Below are 15,981 nucleotides of genomic sequence, written 5' to 3'. Positions count from 1 at the left end.
TTCGAGTTCTGCTGCTCAGATGGCGGGTTTCTTCCACTCTCACTCTTGTCCCAGGGGAGGAAAAGGTGCGTGGATGGGGAAACTACAGAAAGGAACCAGGAAGTTTCGCCTCCGGATAACTGCAGTGCGGCTCTACCCCTTTCCCATCTCTTTGGCAGTGAAGACCCAAAAGTACACCGAGGTAGCCTTTGAGGTTGTCTATCTTACTGCCCGAATAGAAATCGACTTCCTTCCGAAGCCGGCCAAACGAAACCACAGCGCGACAATAGTAAAATACCTACTCCAGGGCGGGGTCGCCTTAGGGTCTTCAATGGCGCTTAAATGGCGCTTGCGCTTTCGTCGTTCGGACCGATTTCCTCAGGCACTTGCGCAGGACACCCCTCTCGGGGAAGAGGTCCAAGAACGACTCGGTCGCACAGGAGGTCCTTTCTCGCCCACCCCTTCCTCTTGGCGGGCAGCAGTGCGGGCAGCTGCCGGCTCGTAAGGCTGGGGAAGCGGAGCTGCGCGCGTGGCGGAGCGAGGCAGCCGTCCCAGGGCGCCGGGATGTATTACAAGTTCAGCGGCTTCACGCAGAGGCTGGTGGGGGCCGGCGCTTCCGCCGCCTACGCTCCCCAGGTAACGGAGGCAGCCGCGCTTTCGGGCCGCCGGGAGCTTGACCTTCACAGCTGCGCTTCACGTAGAGGAGAGACTTCCCTACGGGGCCCCATGAAGTCCAGTTCTCTCAATGACCTAAAGAGAGAACTCTCTCTAACCCTCCACAGTGGAGAAGCCCAGCCAGATGGGCGGGGTATAAATAATAAATTATTATTATTATTATTACTATTATTCATTGAGAAGCGGGGAAGGCGGAATGGAGAAGCGGGCTTCATGTATTCCACGCGCTTCTGTGGCTGCCCACTAGGTGTTCCCTGGGGCGGCTTGCAAGGAAGCCTTGCAGCAGAGAATATTTGAAATATAATATGGTTGGTGTCAAAAATAAATAAATAAATAAATAAATAAATAATAATTTATTTATACCCTGCCCATTGGCTGGGTCTCCCCAGCCAGTCTGGCGGCTTCCAATAGAATATTAAAATACAATAGTCAGTTAAACATTAAAAGCTTCCCTAAACAGGGCTGCCTTCAGATGTCTTCTAAAAGTCTGGTGACACCTGGTGGGATCTTTGACACCTGGTGGGAGGGAGTTCCACAGGGCGGGTGCCAGTACTGAGAAGGCCCTCTGCCTGGTTCCCTGTAACTTGGCTTCTTGCAGTGAGGGAACTGTCAGAAGGCCCTCGGCGCTGGACCTCAGTGTCTGGGCAGAACAATGGGGGTGGGTACGTTCCGTCAGGTATACTGGACTGAGGCCGTTTAGGGCTTTAAAGGTCAGCACCAACTCTTTGACTTGTGCTCGGAAATGTACTGGGAGCCAGTGTAGGTCTTTCAAGGCTTGTCTCGGCAGCTGCTTCCAGTCACTAGTCTAGCTGCCACATTCTGGATTAGTTGTACTTTCCGGGTCACCTTCAAAGGTAGCCTCACATAGAGCGCATTGCAGTAGTCCAAGCGAGAGATAACTAGAGCATGCACCACTCTGGCGAGACAGTCCGCAGGCAGATAGGGTCTCAGCCTGCATACCAGATGGAGCTGGTAAACAGCTGCCCTGGACACAGAATTGACCTGCACCTCCATGGACAGCTGTGAGTCCAGAATGACTCCCAGGCTGTGCACCTGGTCCTTCAGGGGCACAGTTACCTCATTCAGGACCAGGGAGTCCTCCCCACCTGTCCGCCTCCTGTCCCCCCAAAACAGTACTTCTGTCTTGTCAGGATTCAGCCCCAATCTGCTAGCTGCCATCCATCCTCCAACCGCCTCCAGACACTCACACAGGACCTTCACCACCTTCACTGGTTCTGATTTGAAAGATAATTTATTGAATTTCTATACTGCCCTATACCTGGGGGTCTCAGGGTGGTTCATAGAATAAAATCAAGATATAAAGCCACAAAATACCTAATAAAAATAAAAACAGCAACTCAGTACCCCCCCCAAAAACCCCACACACATTTTAAAAGGGGATAGGTTGTATATCGGATCAACCAAATGCCTGGTTAAAGAGGAACATTTTTGCCTGGCGCCTACAGGTGCATAATGAAGGTGCCAGGCAAACTTCCCTGGGGAGAGTATTTGAAATATAGTAGTTGTCGGCAATAAGCGTAGCAGAGTATTTATAATAGTTGCTGTCAATAAGCGTTGCAGCAGAGTATTTGAAATATAATAGTAGTTGTCAATAAGCGTTGCAGCAGAGTATTTGAAATACAATAGTTGTTGTCAATAAGCGTTGTGGCAGAGAGTATTTGAAATATAGTTGTCGTCAATAAGCGTCACAGCAGAGTATTTGAAATATGTATAATAGCTGTTGTCAATAAGCGTTGTTGCAGAGTATTTGAAATATAATAGTTGTTGTTGTTCTTTGTACCCATGTGACTAGGTTGCCCCAACCAGTCTGCGTGGCTTCCAAGATACATAAAATCATAATAAAACATTACACATTAAAAGGCTTCCCTGTACAGAGAATGCAGTATATGGTAAATGAAACGAACAGTGAGGAATAAAAATCAGGAGAAATTAGTTGGGGGTGGGGCATGACCTATTGCAACAAAAGCAGAGGTTGCATCCGCACCACACCTTTGGAAGCACTTTTGCACCACCTGGGCAGCTCTAAATAATTGTAGAAGCTGTAGTTTACTCTCCACAGAGCTGCAGTTCCCAGCGCCCTTTAGTGAACTACGGGAGGCTTTTAAGCAGAGGTTGGATGGCCGCCTGTCGTGGGTGCTGTTGTTGAGATTCATGCATTACAGGAAGTTGGATTATATGACCTTGGGGTCTCTTCCAACTCTACTGTTCTATGATTCTATAGTATTTCCCAGGATTCTTGGGAGGAAGTCAAGTACAGTATAGTACTTACAATGCAAGGGGCAGGGAGGTTGGGGAATGCATCAAGCAATTTATAGCCTCGATTTAAATTGCAGTGTCCACTGATGTTTGTCTGGGCTGTTTTTGACCAATACAGCCTTTTATGGCCTGGGTCCTGGATTCCTAAGGAACCTGCTCGACCAGAAATCAGACAGTGAACTTGCTGCAGTCACAAAATCAGGCTCTTCTCTGCCTACCCCCACAGGGAGAGGCTGGAAGAATGATAGGGGGACATGTGGCTCTTTCTTGGGTGGTTCCTTTGCTTTGGAACAACCTGTCTTTAGATATGAGAAGCCACTTACCTCCGCTGTTTCCCCCTAAAGGCTGCTGCACTAGTCGATTCAGCAGGCATTTTTATTTGTCTTTTGTCCACTTTTCTAATAATTGGTTTAACTTGCTTTTTGTTTTACAACTTTATCTTTTAAAATAAAATGGGGCTCACTACTTCATACATTTAGAAAACATGTTGTGGAGCGCTACTATTTAATGCCTGTGTCTCAGAAGCCTGAGTAGCTTCAACTAGAAGTATGACATTTAGTGTCGGCATTTCAGGCATCTCCTGGGTCTTTTTTATGCCGACAGGCCTGCTCCGCTGCTCAAACTTATTAGATGAGCCAGTCGTTTTTATGATTTTTTTGGTGTTCCTTTTATGATGTTTTATGTGTTGACAGCACAATTTATTCATTCTTTTGTAGGGGGGAGGCCTGTAAATACTTTAACCCATCAATTAATCAATGCAGCCTGAAATATTTTAGACGAATAGTTCATATTACAAAGTGACATTCATCCCCCTTGATTGCCTAGACTACAGTACACTAACCTCTATACTACAGATGTGTATCTGAAGAAGTGTGCATGCACACGAAAGCTTATACCAAGAACTAACTTAGTTGGTCTTTAAGGTGCTACAGGAAGGAATTTTTTTTATTTTGACTATGGCAGACCAACACGGCTACCCATCTGTAACTCTATACTACAGTACACTAACCTCTAACCCCTTTCTCTCGTCTCCTTGCTAGCAGTCCACATGCCTCTGTTACCCTTTCTCCTTTCTTTCCTTTCCACCGACAGCGATTGTGCTCCTCTTATTTTAAATATCTTGTTTCTCGGGTATCCCAGCCTTCTAGTTACTCTTGTCTCCTGGACTCACTTGTCCTCTTTCTTGCCCTATATCCTCTGCACTCTCCCTACCTGTTGCTGCCAACACAGCACATCCCTTTTGCTAAGCCATGGGTTTTCTCCCATCCAAAATGGCTGCTAACTTCCCTTGTAGAAAAACCATTGTTCATCAATGTTCTGTTCCTCCTCACCAAACAGAATATTTATGGTCATTCCTTGATACCATGGCATATTTCAAAATGGCCAGATGGGGATCACACTGTGTGTATATCGGAAAGATACCTCTCAGCTGTAGCTTAGGATAGGCTATATTTCTCAATACAGATTTTTTTGTATTTTATGAATACATTCACAGATATGCAGAATAGCAGTGGGGTCTGTCTTTGGATAGATTTCTGATGCATTCCATAGAGCTGAGTGAGTTCCCTACTGCATGTTTTTTTTAAAAGCAAATATAAATAGTTTTACATAACGTTAACCTGACAAGTGAACATTATTTTCAGATAACGTATGTGATTGGCAGACAGCTTGATAGATGAACAAACAAAAACTAATTAGTAGACATTCATTTCAATCATGTACTTATTAGCCTTGTTAAAATGCAAATTTAATGTCAAGCATATTGTGTTCACACTCACTGTCTGGAATAATAAAGTAGGGAATCTGTATGTAGGTAATTGTTGGCTGTGCTGCACAGCCTTTTTTACTTGAGTGTAGCTCTGTTAAATGCCTGCATGTAAGAAGTAAAGCATTCCAGAATTAGCTGCATTTTGGTTCTTCATCAGCAATGCTTGAATGCCTAAATGAACACAAACTGCATTGTGAAGGTGGCATGCTCATCTCTTAATTGACTTTCTTTTTAAACGGATGTTCACGAATGCATTCAAAACTCAAGGGGAAGAAAGACTAAACGAATGACTTGTTATGAATGTAACCCCTATTCCTGTTGGTATTGAGGGGTCAGCTCCCACATCTGTTCAGCTGACCAGACTGAAGCTGCAATCCTGTACACTCACATCCTGAAACTAAGCCTGATTGAACAATGGCTCTTATCAATGATGGCTCCATTGTTAGAGGCAGTATGCCTCTAAATACCAGTTGCAAGGAATCACAAGAGGGGACAATACTGCTGCACTCAGGTTTTGTTTGTGGACTTCCCGGTTGGTATCTAGTTGGCTCCCCATGAGAACAGGATGCTAGACTAGGTGAGCCACTTGCCTGATCCAGCAGGGCTCATCTTATGTTATTCCTTATGTTCTAATATAGTGGGACTGAGTTGCAGAGGGTTATACTGGAAACACCAGGGAAGGACAGTGGGAGAAGAGTAGCATCCAGCCACCCTCCAGCTTTGCAGTGTGCCCTACTGTGAAGCTACCCAACTTTTGCTCACTTGTTGCTGCCTCATTTCTTCTTGTTGTAAGAACCCAGAAAATGTGTACAGAAGCAGTAAGCAATGGCTGTTTGCCCTCCCCTATTCATGGAAATTGGTAGACACCCTGAGGAAGGCTGGACTGAGGTCATGGTGTTGGAATGTTGATTTGAGAAAGCAATACATTTCCAATAGCATATATTTTTTGCCATTAATTTGAGAGTAGTTTTTTTTTTTAAGTGAGTTAAAATAGTTATGAATTTCCAGAGCCCATTCCTAAGGCCTGCTTCCCAAAGAAGATGATTTGGGTCATTTACCAAATTTTATTTCATTTATACACTACTCTTTCTGGAAAAAGCTCAGGGCAGCATTCATTGATTGCTCCACCCAACAGCCCTCTGAGCTAGGTTATTTATTTATTTATAATCATTTTTATTTGGTTTTACGAATGTAAATTAGTTACAATACCAAATACATATCCATAGAATGAGATAACTCTGAATCTCGAGACTTCCCCCATGGGTCCTAGTGTCAACATTTCCGACTGCATATCATTTCATAATTATGTTTGTATCTATCCATATTGTCCGTAGCATTTGTTACATTACAAGTAAGATTAAAATCCTGCTAATGTTTTCATCTGCTCACAGTGGTCTCCTAAATAAATTACAAACTTTCCCCATTCTTTTTTGAATTTCTTGTCTTGGTCTCTGAGTTTTGCCATTTCAGCATAGTCTAACAGCTTGATTTGTCCTTTCTCTCTGGTAGGGATTACCTCTGAGCTAGGTTATGGCAGGAGAGAGTGTGGCTGTCCCAAAGTCACTCGCTAAGCTTCATGGTTTGCTGGAGATTTGAGCCAGGATCTCTCCACATGCTGTCTGGGGCTGATGAGAGTTGGAATGTAAGAGCCCTGCTGGATCAAGCTGAAGGCCCATCTACTCCAGCATGCTGTTCTTGCATTGGCCTGCCAGATGCCCAGGGGAAGCCTGCAAGCAGGACCTGCGTGCAATAGCACTCTCCCTTACTTGTGATTCCAGTAACTGATATTCAGAGGCACATTGCCTCCTGACAGCGGAGGGAGAACATAGCCCCCATGGCTAGTAGCAACATATGGAGAGCACCTCATTGGCTACCCTTGGTCGAGAAACATTTGCTTCTGCATCTGGAAGAGGCAGACTTTGCCAGTCTAATTTTCTTTTCTCGCTGCTTTGGGTTGGCTTCTTGACAGATTCTTTTCAATATGTGCTGGTGACTTCATTTGGAAAATTTTGAGAAAAAAGACTTGATTCAGCTTGTATTGTGAAGCAGAAAGGGCAAATTATTGATTTAAAACATTTATAACTTGCCTTTTCAATGTGTGAAGATGCTTCTAATAAAGCGTCCACTAATGCAATAGCAATAAAACCAAAGTCTCATAAAGTCACTAAACTGTACATTCTATGGAGGTAGTATTTTACAAGCGGAAATGCCCACTTAAACGTCTTGCAGCAGAGGAAGGTTTTGCCTCCTCCTTGATTGCTGCAACACATTAGAGCTGCAGACCATTTGGTGACAGTTCTTCCACAACTGTGGGGCAGTCTCCTATCCCACGTGTCCTCCCCTCATGTGATATGGGGCACACAGTGGACTACCCCCACTGCAGAATATAAACAGGGGAGCTTGTGTGGGAATGGCTGTCTCTGAGTTATATGGGTTCCTACCAGACCTTGGAATAAATGCTTAAATGTAAAATCCAGCACTTGGTCCCAGAAATAAATTGGCCACCATTGTAAAACGGTTGCAAAATGGAATACAGTGGTACCTCGGGTTAAGTACTTAATTCGTTCCGGAGGTCCGTACTTAACCTGAAACTGTTCTTAACCTGAAGCACCACTTTAGCTAATGGGGCCTCCTGCTGCTGCCGCGCCGCCGGAGCACGATTTCTGTTCTCATCCTGAAGCAAAGTTCTTAACCTGAAGCACTATTTCTGGGTTAGCAGAGTCTGTAACCTGAAGCGTATGTAACCTGAAGCAAATGTAACCCGAGGTACCACTGTATATTTCTGAAATACACAGGTCCATGCTGCAACAGCCTACAGTTAATGCAATTCAAAAGAAGTATCAAGGGAGGGGGGGGACGGAACAAGCAAATTCAGGTTCTCACCATTTAATTCTGAGGGTGGAGAAGTCAGTGGTACTTGAACCCAACTGAGCTGATGGAGGAGATTTTGTTTTCCCCTCGTTCCCTTTATAACAGGCACATGACTTGCCATTTGCAGGCAAACTTCCAGACTGTAAATATGCTCTTGACCGTAATTCTCTAAGTGTGTCTTCTGGATGGTCCTGTGGAGTACAGTGTTCAAGGTTAAGCCAGAGACGCTCTTGCTTTGTAGTCTCTTACTGTCTGGTCACTTGTTTATATAGCTGATAATGTATCTGGTAACTGTGCTCACTGCAAACAAAGTTTTAATCGTCTCATTTTATGCAGGGATTCAAGCCAGTTGTATCTACAGAGTCGCCAACTCTAATATTTGCAACGCCAACTAAAATTGCCTCAGAAGGACCGTCCACCGTCGAGTATCTTGGTAAAAACCGGGTACCAGAGCTGCAGAAGTTTTTTCAGGTGGGAAGAAACAATATTCAGTCAATAATCTTAGTTGAATTTATGTCTGATTGCTGGAGATGCTGAATGCTTGAGGCTTGCAGAAGTGTAGATAAAGTGCTGCTAATATCGATGTTTCTGTGTTTACATTAGAGGTCAACAGTATTTTAAAAAGAACTTGAAACAAATTTTACAGCAGGCTAAATGTAAGTTCAGCGCTAGGTGCACTTTGCATGATTTTTGCCTCCTCCTCACCTCTCTCTCTCCCTCTCCTGTTCTCTTTCCCCCTGCCCAATCTTCAACCATGCCATATCTGAAAATTATCCTGTTTGTCCTTTGCTTGATTATTCTTACAAGGTTGAAGCTTTCAATGAAATGGAAGGTCTTTGGCAGGGACGAAGACCAAGTATGGGATTCAACTAATGATTTCTGTCCGTGGAAGCTCTGAGTGAGGGCTTCCGCTTATGTATCGGGGCTTTGGTTCCTTCTCTTCTCCTTTGCATGGCTCCCCCCAAAAAATGGCTTGGGAGAGACCCCAGAACAGCATATGGGAGGAGAAGAGTGGGAATTGTTCTGTCTGGCAGGCCAAAATGCTTGCTGTGACAGAACCTTGGTGCAACGTTGAATTACTCTCTGAGAGGGCAAAGAGTGGAACCTGGGAAAAGACATGAAGATCTGAAAGGGGCACACAGGATTGTACACAAGTAGTGATAACTGTGGAGATTATGGAGAAAAGGAGCTGTTCAGAACATTTAAGAATCACCCCCCAAAACTTGGCAGCCCATTTTTTGCTTTTGAGTCCTCTCTTGGCAATGTCAGTATGTTGCTGCACAATATATTTCTCTCTGCACTACTCATGCATCTGTGGTAGCAGTTCTCAAAATTCTGGACCAGATTCCAGTTTCTACTTTTAAGAAAGAGCACTGTACATGCAGAGTTCTGCTTGCAAGTTATGTGTTCCACTTCTATAACAGCAGCATTTCGGACAACATCTGCTGATACGAATAAACTCAGCACTAATCCTTTTTTTGCTTCTCCAGTCTCTTGCAGATGCTTGCCATATTCAGGTCAGTCTTGCCCATGGGCAGTTACATAGTCAGGTTAAAACCCAACAGTTAAACATTGCTATTAACGTTATGCAACTACTAATAAATGCAGTGGGTTTAGCAGTTGAGATCAGAGTAAACCACTGGAGCACCTTGCATGGAATATGCAAAACTCCCTTGTTCTGATGGAATAACAGATCTTTAAGAAGCTCACTTTTTCTCGCATTCTGTTTTTATTCGGAAAACACTCCTGCTCTTAATTGGTGTTATTTCCTTTTCCCTTGAAACCTCATGACTCTCAAGTTAGCGATGCTTTGCCAGGAAGCATCTGATGTGATTAGCCACTTAAAGGAATATTCTGCCGTATTCTTTTATACTGCGTGTAAGTGAATAGTGCAGATGTGATGTGGGAGTCATGTAACGATCCTCATCAGTGCAAGCCCTATGTGCGGGCTTCTGTTTGTGCCATGTGGCTTTTCTTTTCCCCATCTCCTTCCTCTGTGCACCCCCAAAATTGGCTCTAGGTGGAGGTTGGGAGAATCCCTAGAACAATCTTTGGGGAGAGGGGGATCGTTCCATCTGGCAATCTGATATGTCTGCTCAGATGGAATGTTTGTAGTAGCGTGACATTGAGTTCCTCCCTTAGTTTCCCTTTCTTCTCCCATAAAGCCTGGATGTGGTGAACTTCCTTGTGATTTCACAACACTGTGCTCCCCGATAGGCTACCAATGACAGGAAACATGAAATGCCACAGTGTCAGAAACCTAAGAAGTTGCCATTTAACAACTCAGACTCTGCGTCCATCTGTTCCAGCATCACCTTCTGCAGTTGGTAGAGGCTTTCCAGGGTTTCAGGCAGAGGTCTTTCCCATCATCTGTTACTTGATCCTTTTGGCTAGAGATGCCAGTTACTGAACCCGGGGTTTCCTGCCTGCAGCTGTTTGCTCTGTGGCTGAGCTGTGGTCCCTCTCTGATGTCAAGACAGGAGGACCAAGTGTTAAGAAAGGAGAGGAAGGACCTGCATATGCAGCTGCTTAAATATTGAGCACAGCCCATAGAAGTCAGATCTGTTTCCCTCCACTTGCCATTCATGCCACAACTGAGCTGCATGTACCTGCCCTGTGACACAGACTAATATAGGTAGTTAACGTGCATGGACCTCTGATAAAGGTTCCCAGGGCTTTAGAACAGTGTTTCCCAACCGGTGTTCCGCGGCACACTAGTGTGCCGTGAGATGTTGCCTGGTGTGCCGCGAGATGTTGCCTGGAGGGAGGCGGGCGAGGGCGTTTGCTTCCCGGAGGACTTGTGGGAAGCCGCCCCTTCCCTGGGCGACGTGACGCCTCGCGACTCTGGAGTCAGTCCCGAGGGCTCTCGGAGGGACTCGCGAGCGACGGCGCGGCGGCTCCGGGGCGCGCTCAGCCGGGCCGCCGCGCGCCCCCGCGCAGCCCCTGCTGCAGCTGCCCGGCGTGGAGCGCGACGCGGAGCCGGCCGGGCTTGGAGGCGCCCAGGTAGGGCCGGGCGGGGGCGGGGAGGTCTCGGTCTGCTGCGGGCGCAGGAGGGCGAGCGGGAGAGGGGGAGCCGTCGGGTCTCCTGGAAGGAAGCGAGGCGGCGGCTGAGGGGGATGCAGCCCCGTCCCCAGCAACAGGCGCTCCTCGAAGTGAGGCCACGTCGGGGCTCGGACAGGGCCTGGAAGCAGCGGCTCCAGCTCTTGGGAGCGGAGAAGGGGACTTCGAAAGCGGCCTGGAGGAGAAAAACCCCGATGCAGCGAGAGCGGGGAGCGTGCTGCCTTGTCCAGGCCTCCTCGCTTTGTGCCGTCCGCTGCCGGGAGCAGGACACGGGGGCTCCTCGTTTGCATGCTTTCCCAGGTGATCGGTGAGGGTTAGGGTTAGGGTCCCTCAGTCCCTCGCTTTGCTGCCTCCTCCCCCCCCACCCCCAAAGCTTGGAGGTTCCCCGGCAAGGGGGAGGGAAAAAAATTGAAAGTTACACTTTCGTGCGTCCCTCCCGGCGTGACGCTGCGCGCTGACGTCACGGGGCTGTAATGGTGGTGTGCCTCGAGATTTTTTTCATCAAACAAGTGTGCCTTTGCCCAAAAAAGGTTGGGAAACACTGCTTTAGAAGTTATCGTGGAACACATTTGCTGGGCTGTGTGTGGGTGTATTCTGCCCTTAAACTGGATGGAGTTGGGTGGGCTGCACTTAATTATCGAGAACCTGTATAAATAATACAAATGTGCATATTTGCTTTGAGTAATCTCTCATTGCTTTCATGAGAAAGGTCAGGAACTTACGCAGGTCACCAAAGCCATAGTCTGTGCTCGTTGCTATCTGCTATCTTGGTTTAGCTTTCATTCACATTTTGTACAAATAGACTTTAGCTTGGGGGATGGTAATGTACATGCTTTTATTAATTCTTATGTATATATTTTATCAACAGAAGCCCGATGGTTTGCCAGTGCACCTGAAACGGGGCCTTCCTGATCAGCTTCTTTACCGGACCACGATGGCACTAACAATAGGAGGGACCATCTACTGTCTGATAGCGCTCTACATGGCAGCCAACCCAAAGAAGATGAAATGAATGATCCCTGATTAATAGAGACTAATGACTATCCACTGGAAGGAAGACTTGCACTTAACCTTCTGCCGTTACACTTCAATCATGTGATTATATGTTGCAAATTCTAGAGATTCGATTTGGGGTTTAAGAAAAGTTCGGGAAATGGTGACCTTCTAACGCTTACGAGAAGAAGAGCAAAATTAATACCAGAAGTTGAGAAGAAAGCCATTATCTCCTGTGTAGTTTTGCAGATTAGTCTTCACACCCTTGACTTGAAAATAAGAGGGGTTATGCAGCAGGCATTCCTGACAGTAGGGCAGGCCAAGTTGACAGTGCAAACTAGAAATGAAGTTGTTACGTTGATTGATGACCTCGTTTTAGGGACAAGGGCATTTGGGAATCTTGTTGAAAGTGCATTTGACTTGCAGAAGAAAAGATTATGGACTGAACTACTAGGCTGATTCAAAATGGCAACCTGAAATGATTTGGCTTGATAATTCTCACTGGAATCTACCATTTAGGCCCCTTCTCAAATTATGTTATGAGCCTGACTGTGATTTCTGTGGAGTTGTTTCAGCAGGGCTGTGTTGTTTTGATTAGCTCCTGACATTTTCTTCTGATGATCTGTAAACTTCATTCCATTTCTGTGAGCCGTCTCTTGGAAGTGGAGCGTTGCGTTCAAAGGCAGGTTCTGTGTAGAAACACTTGACTCCACCACAGTTCCCCCCTCCCACTCCCCCATCTCTAAAATAAAATTCTATTTGTTTTAACCTTGGAATAAACACAGCAGTACAAATGCTGCACTTCTATCTGATGTGTCTGTTTTATGGGTAATATGGAATAAGATTTACTGTTGTTTTTTGTTTCAGCAGTGGTACAAAACCAGTGAACTACTTTGAACATAACAAACACAAATTTATGACTGAGCGAAGCGCACCTATCTTCTGGATTAAAATTGGACACACTCCACTCTCTTATACTCCCAAGAGTTTTGTTTTTGAACTAGCTTCTCTGGGTCCACTGCTACTTGGGTTTCTGCAAATGGCACCGATTGGAAGGAGGCAAGGTTACCTCTATGGAAAGTGACAGGAGAGATTAATTGTACAGCATAATGCTGGGCAATTCTTTGGCACTGAGTAGTTCTGTGAACACTTTGCCTCAACAGTAGTATGATCATACAAAATGAGGTCGGAGATGTACAAATGAATATGCCTTATATGGACTTGGATCACTGATCCTTCCAATCCAGTACTGCCTGCTTTGATTGGTTGCAGATATCCATGGTCTTTCCTGTTCCTGTTACCTAGTTATGAGACAATGAGGTTTTAATCTGATACCTCATCTAATGTACAAAAGTCTCAGACCCACCTACCACTTTGTGCTCACAGGAGCCCTTTAGTTAGCTTTGAAATTTATTTCTGTAGCATGATTGCAGTATGATATGAGCACAATTCAAAGTGTTGGTGCTGACCTTTAAAGCCCTAAATGGCCTTGGTCCAGTATATTTCTCCACCCCCATCGTTCTACCCAGACACTGAGGTCCAGCCCCGAGGGCCTTCTGGCAGTTCCCTCACTGCGAGAAGCTAAGTTACAGAGAACCAGGCAGAGGGCCTTCTTGGTAGTGGCACCCACCCTGTGGAACACCCTCCCACCAGATGTCAAAGAGAACAACAACTACCAGACTTTTAGAAGACATCTGAAGGCAGCCCTGTTTAGGGAAGCTTTTAATGTTTGATGCATTACTGTAATTTAATATTTTGTTGGAAGCAGCCCAGATGGGGAGGGTATAAATTTATTATTATTATTATTATTATTATTATTATTATTATTATTATTATTATTATTATTATTATTATTATTGATGTCCCCCCCCCCCAGCACAACACCATCTTCCCAAAAACTGGTTAAAGGAGATGCTGGGTTTGGAGAAGAAGACATGAGACTGGCAGGGTCCCAGGCTCCTCCCGTCTTCTTCCCAAAGTTGAACAAGTGCTAACTAGGCTTTGGGGAGGAGGAGGACTCTAGGATCCTGTCAGAGCCCTCCCGCCTTCTTCCCAAAGCCCAGTGCTTACTCTATATAATCGTAATATCCAGTTTATTAAGATCAGCATGACTTATCGTCCTATGCGTAGTAGTTTCCTAGGAGAAAGGTCTGTTGAATTCCCTAGCTGCATAGGATCAGCTTCCAAAATACATAGACCTCTGCAAATGATCAGGTGCACAAGAAGCTGTAACACTGGCGGAAAGGGGGAGGGCATCCCCCCTCCCACTCCAGTGCATGGATGCAACCCAAACCCCAACTATTTTTGTAATAGCAGCTATTGGCAATGCTCTCCCAGGACTTTCCCACCTCGTCTACATAACACAGCTGTGTAAGGCAGGGAGCATTTTGGAGACAACAGAGGCAAGGGATGGAGAAACAACTGTCAAAAGACTACACTTGCTCATGACTAGTGCCTTGATGTAGTATTTACTGTGCTTCACCAGTGCAGTAAGTAGACTATATAATTTGAAAGGCTAAAAAACTGATAACCTTAACAGCAACCCTCCACATTTGAACTCCCGAATTCTATTTTGTCCTACAGTTGCATGCTGGTTTTAAATATTTTAAAGCTCGCTCTGGCATCAATTAATTTCCACATTTAGTGCCAATGCCCCAGTTGTGTGCTCTGTTGGGAAGCCGAACATTTAGGTTAACAGGGAGATGGTACTTCCTTAAAGGAAATTACTGCTCCACAATGTCATGATAGTAAAATGTTGTTAAGTATTCATGAGATCTGTTGCTCTGTGTTTTCTTTGACTTATACCTGCTTATTGCAGCAGTTAGAAATGTATTGATGCTACTTTTTCTTTCCTGCAAAGAAAGCTGAAGCAGAGTGACCCAGGTGCTAATTCTTTACTGCTGTACCATAAAGATTTAGTAAGAATATGTAGTCAAAGATTAGTTCAAAGTAGTATGTAAAAATAAAACCCTACTACCCTGGAATTTTCTAACGATGGTGCTCAGAGCAGCTTGCATTATTTAAAAACATCAAACACACACACAACCACCCAAGTAATAAACAATAGCAGAAGATTAAAGCCAGCTAAATCATGGCTAGTCAATGTGGACAATGTCTTCAGATGTTGGATGACTATTCAACCTCAGCCAGGGTGGCCCTTAGTCAGGGATGATGGGATCCCAAAAACATCTGGAAGGCACCACATTGGCTACCCCTGAACTAAACTATCAGGGTCTATCATTAAAACCAAACTATGCAATCTGAAACTTAACTAGCTGATGATGATAATGATAATGATAATGATGGTGATGGTGATGAATAAACTAATAATAAATTTAGCAGTGAAGGATAAGTAATGAGGGAGTTAAATGGGCCTCCTCTGGAAGAAAGTTCTCCAGTATGGGTCATGCTACCAAGAAGCTTATCTCATATGTCTCAATTGAGCTTCTGCCATAGTCAAAACACATAGATCTTAGGGAGTGGACATGGTGACATAGGAGGCCATGGTCCTTTAGGTAGCCTGGGCCCAAGTCTCCGTTTTGGAATGCTCAAAGCCTGTTCACATTATCTCAGTAGGCCTCCCCAGGACTCATGCCTATTTCCCCAGGTGGGGTGGCCAAGCCTGAGAGACCAGGAACTGAATCAAGGGCTTTCTGGTTCACAAGTCTCAGTCAGTGGGTTGAAGGAGAGGGAAGAGTTCCCTCAAGCGCCTGACTGCATAAGCATCCGGCTTCACACCACAACTGTTAGTCTTCCTTTAGGAGTCAGCCTACTGCATAAAGCCTCCTGTGGCAAGAGCATCAGAAATAAAGGTAATTTTGAATTGGTAGCAGCTGCCTAAAAGGACAGGTTGTCAAAGATACAGAGGCCCAATTTCAAATAATATGACACCAAACTTTTGAATTGATCGCAGTTGTTCCCATTTGATTTGTACCTATAAAGCACTAGAACATCAGAAGCTGCCTGATGTATTAATAAACCTCTCAGGTTTTCAGAGCTACCATTATTAAACTGTTAAGAAGAAACTCCCTCCCCCATATATATAAAAAAGCATACTGCCACGTCTAACTATTAAAGCAAATTAGAAAGTTTTAATTCCTTGACCTCTTCCTGTTCTAGCATGTGTAATGAATTTTCAGGTGCAGGGGAGACGAGTCTCGCTTTCCCTTGTTGGTGACCCGTGATTTCTGCTTCAGTCGGCACGTGATGCATTTCTTATTGAATTTTTAAGCCTGGCTGAAAGAGCTTCATTTGAATTTCAGAAATACCTGGTGTTAATTTAACACAAATTGCATTGACACCAGCAGATACGTTGATGGGAACAGTTTGTAGTTCAAAAGACAGGGAGAGAGAGAAAT

General features: G+C 45.1%; 1 protein-coding gene across 1 annotated transcript; it reads left to right on the top strand.

Annotated features, from left to right (window-relative positions):
- Nucleotides 1-426: 426 nt before the first annotated feature.
- On the top strand, nt 427-12,430 carry COX7A2L (cytochrome c oxidase subunit 7A2 like). Its single transcript, XM_083494892.1, has 3 exons — nt 427-615; nt 7,907-8,041; nt 11,499-12,430. Exons 1-3 carry the CDS (start codon nt 544-546, stop codon nt 11,640-11,642), a joined length of 351 nt encoding a protein of 116 aa, XP_083351018.1. The 5' UTR covers nt 427-543; the 3' UTR covers nt 11,643-12,430.
- The last annotated feature ends 3,551 nt before the right edge of the window (nt 12,431-15,981 follow it).

The sequence above is a fragment of the Podarcis liolepis genome (assembly GCF_965112155.1).
Source record: "Podarcis liolepis genome assembly, chromosome: 3".
NCBI lineage: Eukaryota > Metazoa > Chordata > Lepidosauria > Squamata > Lacertidae > Podarcis > Podarcis liolepis.
The sequence above is the reverse complement of the archived record's forward strand: the minus strand, read 5'-3'. Positions and strand labels throughout refer to the sequence as shown.